This window comes from Dermochelys coriacea, chromosome 24, assembly GCF_009764565.3.
Source record: "Dermochelys coriacea isolate rDerCor1 chromosome 24, rDerCor1.pri.v4, whole genome shotgun sequence".
NCBI classification, from domain to species: domain Eukaryota; kingdom Metazoa; phylum Chordata; order Testudines; family Dermochelyidae; genus Dermochelys; species Dermochelys coriacea.
Genome location: NC_050091.1, coordinates 16,299,218 through 16,305,217, shown reverse-complemented (window position 1 = coordinate 16,305,217; position 6,000 = coordinate 16,299,218). Strand labels below are relative to the sequence as shown.

The window sequence follows — 6,000 nt, the reverse complement described above, 5'->3', positions numbered from 1 at the left end:
GCTGTTCCCCAGCTGCCCCGCCCCAGAGGTGGCTGCATCTCAGTGCTGGGCGAACCATCCCTGTGAAGCATCACTGTGCTGCTGTTCGCCAGCTGCCTCCCCAGAGGTGGCTGCATCTCAGTGGCAGGTAAAGTGACCTCAACATAAATAATTTGCATAACACTTTGAGACAAAAAGGGCTTGGTAATATTAAGTAAAAAACACGGAGAGTTTTGAAATCAGGCATTAATTTGCAATCTAGACTAAGATCTTCCGCTGGTGGAAATCCATTGCTGGGTCTACGCCGATTGACAGCAGCTGAGGACATCCACTGCCATCACGTTTAAACAGCATCTCTGCATTGCAAGCAATCCACAAAGTTAGCTGCTCTGCACAGGGATCTAGGGAAGGGAATTTAGTGCTTGTGCTAAGCTGGGATCCGTTGTGTCTCAGAGCTGGTGGATTTCCAGAGGGTGACCCGAATCCTTAAAGGGCTTCAGAAATTCGTATCTCAGTCATAATCTAAAACAACAACAACAAAATCAACAAAAAAATAAGGAGGGAGGGTTTAAAAAAAGCAACCACTTAACCTCCTCTTTGTTTGAGAGTCAAAATTCTGTTATTCCAAAAATACAGGGCTAGATGGGCCAATGGGTCTGAAATGGGGCCGTAGTGGGGGGATACTGGGTTGGATGGGCCCATTGATTTGATCTGGGGTGGCGATGGGGGTTGGGGGAACAATACCAGGGTAGATGGGCCCTGGATGGCAGGGTGGAGGCGGAATACCAGGTTAGATGGGCCCATTGATCTGATCTGTGGCAGGGGATACCAATCTGGGACACTGGCCCCATAGCTCCCTTGGACACAGGCTCTTGGTTCTGCTCTGCCCCACGTACCATCCTGGGGGTTCTCGGAGAATCTCCAGTAGCTGAGGACCTCGCCGATGTTGTCCAGGACTGTCCCATCGGGCAGGCGCAGGTCATCGGCACTGTTCCCGTTGTAGTTCCCGCAGGCGGCTTGCACCTTCCTGGCTAGCTTCCCATCAATTCTCACCGTCACGTCCCCACGGGTGCTGAAGAGAACCTGCAGTGCCGAGCCCTGGGCCACGGTCACCACGTTCCCTGCCTGGCTCACTGACACAACTCTGGAGGGCCTGGCCGGGAGTCGCACTGGGCGCCCATTCACCTAGAATGTACAAAGGGAGAGATCACAGCCAGAGACACCAGAGAGACAAAGAGAGGGGATAGAGAAACACTTGAGACTGAGGAGAGAGGGTCTGTGTCGGGTGGGTACAGAGACAGACACTGTAAGTGCCAGGGATGGAGGGATGGACGGACAGACATTGCAGATGGCATGGATGGATGGATACTGTAAGTGCAAGGGATGGATGGGTGGATGGATATCTCAGGTACAATAGACAGACGGATGGTTAGATGGATAGACAGATAGATGGCTATAAATGTTATGGATGGATGGACACTAGGTGCTATGGATGGATGAAAGGGTGGGTGGACATTGTAGGTGGCATGGATGGATGGATGGTGATGGGAGATACAATAGATGGATGGTTAGATGGATGGACAGATTCTATTGATGGATTGATGGATGGACAATGTAGGTGACATGGATGGGCAGATGGATAGACAGATACTGTAGGGGCAATAGGAAGACAGACCGACAGGCCTCCCAGTGGCACCTCCCCACCTTTCCCCCTTACCAAGACTCTGCCGTTGCGGTTGACCAGGATGGTGAGCTTGTGAAAGTAGACAGTGATGGCCGTGACTCTGGGTGCACGGCACTTTTTGCAGGTCTGGAACTCTACTACCACCCGGAACCAGCTGGCGGCCCTAGTGTCGATGAGCGAGGAGATCTCGTAGGTGCCGTCCAGGGGCACCTTCCCTGAGACCCCATCATAGGAGGTGAAGACATCTCCTCGGGTGATGGTACAGTTCCCATCCCGTCTCACGCAGCCCCATCGGCCTTGGCTCAGTTCGCAGAGCTCCCCCGCCGGGCACTGGAATGACTGGCACACCACCCCCCCTCTCGGGATGCACCTGCACCGCTGCCGGCACTGTGATGTGAGCACCCGCGCACCTGGCTGCCAGGAGAGACAGGCACATGGTCAGCGAGAGAGCAGCCTCCGGGGTTCTATCTCCAGCTCTGGGAGCAGGGTGGGGGTTGGTGCTTAGAGTGGGGGAGAGGGGGCTGGGAGCCAGGAGTCCTGGGTTCTGGGAGGGGAGTGGGGTATAGTGGGTTAGACCAGGGGGGCTCGGAGTCAGGACTCCTGGGTTCTAACCCCAGCTCTGGGAATATCCAGAATAGAATGTTACATCCTTTCTGATTTCATAGTAGCAGCTTCAGACTGGAGGATTCCAATGTTAGGGTATTTTGAGCTATCCATCCCCATTCACACCCCTCCATCCATCTATCTGTCTCCCCACAGTCCCCTATCTCTCTCTGTTCCCCCGTCACATATCAGTCCTGTGCTGAACCCCTGGTTTCCCAGCTCTGTGTGGGGCAGCTGTGGATTCTCATTTGGGTCCTTCTCTGCCTCCAGATGCCTACCGCACTGGGCTGGCCCTATCGGGCGAGGGCTCACCTTGTAGTACCTGCCCTTGTGGAAACAGTGGCAGTGCCGAATGGAGACGCACTCATTGCCGCCCCAGAAATAGCCTTTGTTGCACTGGCACCCTTCAGCACAGATCTTGGGGCACTTGGTGATGTTGGCCACCCCTTTGCAGCCGCTGGAGCAGGGGTTGGCACAGAGTTTGTAATGGCTGTTGGCTGGGCAGGTCATGGCTAGAGGGGAAGAGAGGGGAATGGAGAGGGTTAGTACATAGAGGAGGGGTGGGGAGGGAATGGAGCAGTAGGAGGGGGAAGAAGGGGTTTTATAAGTGTCCTTTTTCTGGTACTCTTGGATGATTGGATGGATGGATGGACAGATACTGCTGATGGATGGAAGGATGGAGGCGGGGATGGATAGAGATACTGAGGATGGATCGATGGAGGAAAGGAGCAGTGGAGATACTGCAGATGAATGGATGGGGATACTGCTGATGGATGGAAGCGGGGATGGATGAATGAATGAATGAATGGACAGAGATACTGCTGATGAATGAATGGAGGAAGGGATGAATGGATGGATAGAGATACTGCTGATGGATGGATGGACACAAATATTGCTGCTGGATGGAGGGATGGATGGCTAAACAGAGATACTGCTGATGAAGGAATGACAGAGATACTGTAGATTGATGGATAGATGGACAGACAGATACTAGGATGGATGGAGGAAGGGATAGGTGGATGGATGGACAGAGATACTGCTGATGTATGGATGGAGATACTGTGGATGGATGGATGTGTGGATGCAGATACTGCTGATGGATGGATGGAAGGATGAACAGATTCTGTGGATAGATGGACGGATGGACAGAGACTGCAGATGGATAGATGGAGGGATGGATGGGTGGACAGATACTGTGGATGGATGGTTGGATGGACAGAGATATTGCAAATAAAGGGATAGATGGATGAATTGGTGGATAGATGGAAAGAAAGCTATTGTGGGTGACTAGCTGGACATATACTGCAAATGCATGAAAGGAGACGATAGAGATATCATGGATGGTGGAATAGATACTGTGAATGGATGGGTGGATAAATACTGTGGATGGACGGATCTGTGGAGAGATAGATCCTGAGCAGGGATGGAGGGACTTAGAGAGAGATTTCAAACAGATGGATGGATGAATGTGGAGGGAAGGATACTGAAGAAGGACGGATGGACAGTGGGGTAGAGATATAGATATTGTTAGTAGATGAATGCTGTGGATGGAGTGGAAAGAGAGAGAAATAGATCCTGAAGAGAGGTGGATGCTGTGAATGGATGGACCAAGAAAGAAGTGGATGGAGGGATGCAGAGACAAGCTGTGATAAAGTTGGGGATTTTTGTAGTGTTTTACATAAATAGCATGTGTGCGCCTCAGTTTCCCTGTGTGCTGCATGTTTAACAAGGTGGTGGGAGAAGGTGCGTTGTTGCAAAGGACCAGGTGTGACCTCGCCTAGCAGCTGGGATTCCCAGACAACGGCCTGGAGATGGGGAACCCTAACAATTGCTGACCTGGAGGCTAAGCCTGGCTGTTAGCTGGTTCTGGCCAGCGGAAGGACAAAGGGCTGAGGAGAGAGGGCCCTGGTGACCTGACCAAGCAGTTCCAGCCTGAGGGGAACAAAGGACGGAAGAGAGAGGGTCCCAGCGACCTGTTTACTTGGGATGGAAGACAAAGGATAGGGGAGGAGCTGTTGGAGCCGGTGATATCCAATGCCCAGCTGGAAAGCGCAGGGTCTCTGGACTGGAGAGAGAGAGCAGGCAGAGCCCCCCTGGATGCAGGGGAGACCTATATGTGCTGTGCTAGGGAGGCCAGGCCTGAGGCCCTGAGAGTTTCCTGTGCTGGGTTCAGACAATCAATAAACCTTCCTGTTTTACGCTGGCTGAGAGTCGCTCCAGTCTAGAGAACAGGGGGCATTATTCCCTCTGGGAGTGAAGGCCCCGCGGGTCCAGAGTGAGGGGACTCGCTGAGGGGGCTCACAGCGAGAGACAGGCTTGCTAAGGCTCAGAGAGGTGTGGTTCCAGGAGGCAGAGGGACTTAACCCCCAAGAGTTAACCCCTGAGAAGGGCTGTCGCACTGAAGAGGGTTCCCCCCAGGGACCGTATGGGGCCAAGAGTGGGCAGAGGATGGTTTGTGGATGCACCCTGTAGACAGTTAGCTGTGAGCACAGGCGCTTTGCAGTGAGTGGCTGCCTGCGATAAAACGAGGGGATTAAAGGAAACAGCGCGGAAATGGTCTATAACCAGCTCTGTAAGAGGAACCTGGCACATCAGTGCAGGGAAAGAGGGTTGAGCATTGGTAGGCTCACCCAGGAGCAGCTGATTGCCTGGCTGGTAGAGATTGACCAGTCCAAGGGCCAAGTTCCAGATCCCAGCAGGCTTCTGGGATGCCCGGAGAGCCTGGTAATAGCAGGGGGGCAGTTGGGATAGTGGCAGAGGGTCCACTGGACCCAGTTCCCCAGCCAGGATCGGGGCTGCCCACCTGGGTTCCTCCCAGTGAGTGTGAAGAGATGGGAACTGGAGTTGGAAGTGAAGGAGCTGGAGCTGGAGGAGCAGAGGCTAGCTGGCCGCTCGGAGCAGTGACAACATGAGCAGTGACAACATGAGCAGGAGTTGGATGAGCGGCGGGCCAAGAGGGCCTGCCAGGGGGTACATGGGGAAGGGCCCCGAGACGCCAGTTCTGCGGAGAATCTAGACACAAAACTGCTGGCCCAGCCTAAGGATGTTGATGCCTACCTCACAGCCTTTGAGAAAGCTTGTGATCTGAACCAGATTGACCCCGCAGACAGACTCCGCTGTCTGACCTCCCTGCTGGATCCCAAGGCCATAGACGCCGTCAGCCAAATGGATGGTATTGAGATGGGGGATTATGACCTGTTCAAACAGGCTTTGGTGCTGAAGTTTGAACTGACCAAGGTGTACAGGAAACAATTCCAGCATGTACGCAAGACATCAGGCATCACCTACTAGAAGGTCGCCAACCTGCTAGGGGAACATCTCTCTGCAAGTGGGGAAAGGGCACAGGGGCCACTACTGTCGAGGACATGTATAACCTGGTGGGGTTGGAGCAGCTGTATGATATCTGCCCTCCAGACCTTAAGATGTGGTTAGTGGACTGGAAGCCTAAAGATCTGCACTGTGCGGGGGCACTGGCAGATGAGTTGTGGACAGCAGATTGGGGACAGGCAGGAGACCCACATTGGGGACTCAGAAGGGGAGTTACCCAGAGACCTCTCAAAGGTGGGACTCCAGGAAGCCCAACTCAGGGGTGCCCATGAAGGCCGGGGTGGGCTGACCCCCCTCGTGGGACTTGAGGGACCTGAAATGTAATTACTGTGGCTAAAAAGGACTCAAGGTGGTGTCATGCCCAAAGACACAGGAAATTTTTGCCCAAGAGAACCCTCAAAGGGTTA

At 53.5% G+C, this 6,000-nt stretch overlaps 1 protein-coding gene across 1 annotated transcript in view; it reads right to left on the bottom strand.

The window, feature by feature from the left end:
• Positions 1 to 490: 490 nt before the first annotated feature.
• The window catches only part of LOC119847612 (IgGFc-binding protein-like), a 45,482-nt gene continuing 39,972 nt past the window's right edge, over positions 491 to 6,000 (bottom strand). The window contains exons 13-16 of the mRNA XM_038382528.1: positions 2,579 to 2,778; positions 1,697 to 2,077; positions 876 to 1,164; positions 491 to 501 (exon numbers count right to left, since the gene is read on the bottom strand). Coding sequence (XP_038238456.1) covers positions 491 to 501; positions 876 to 1,164; positions 1,697 to 2,077; positions 2,579 to 2,778 — 881 coding nt within the window. The remainder of the gene's footprint in view (positions 502 to 875; positions 1,165 to 1,696; positions 2,078 to 2,578; positions 2,779 to 6,000) is intronic.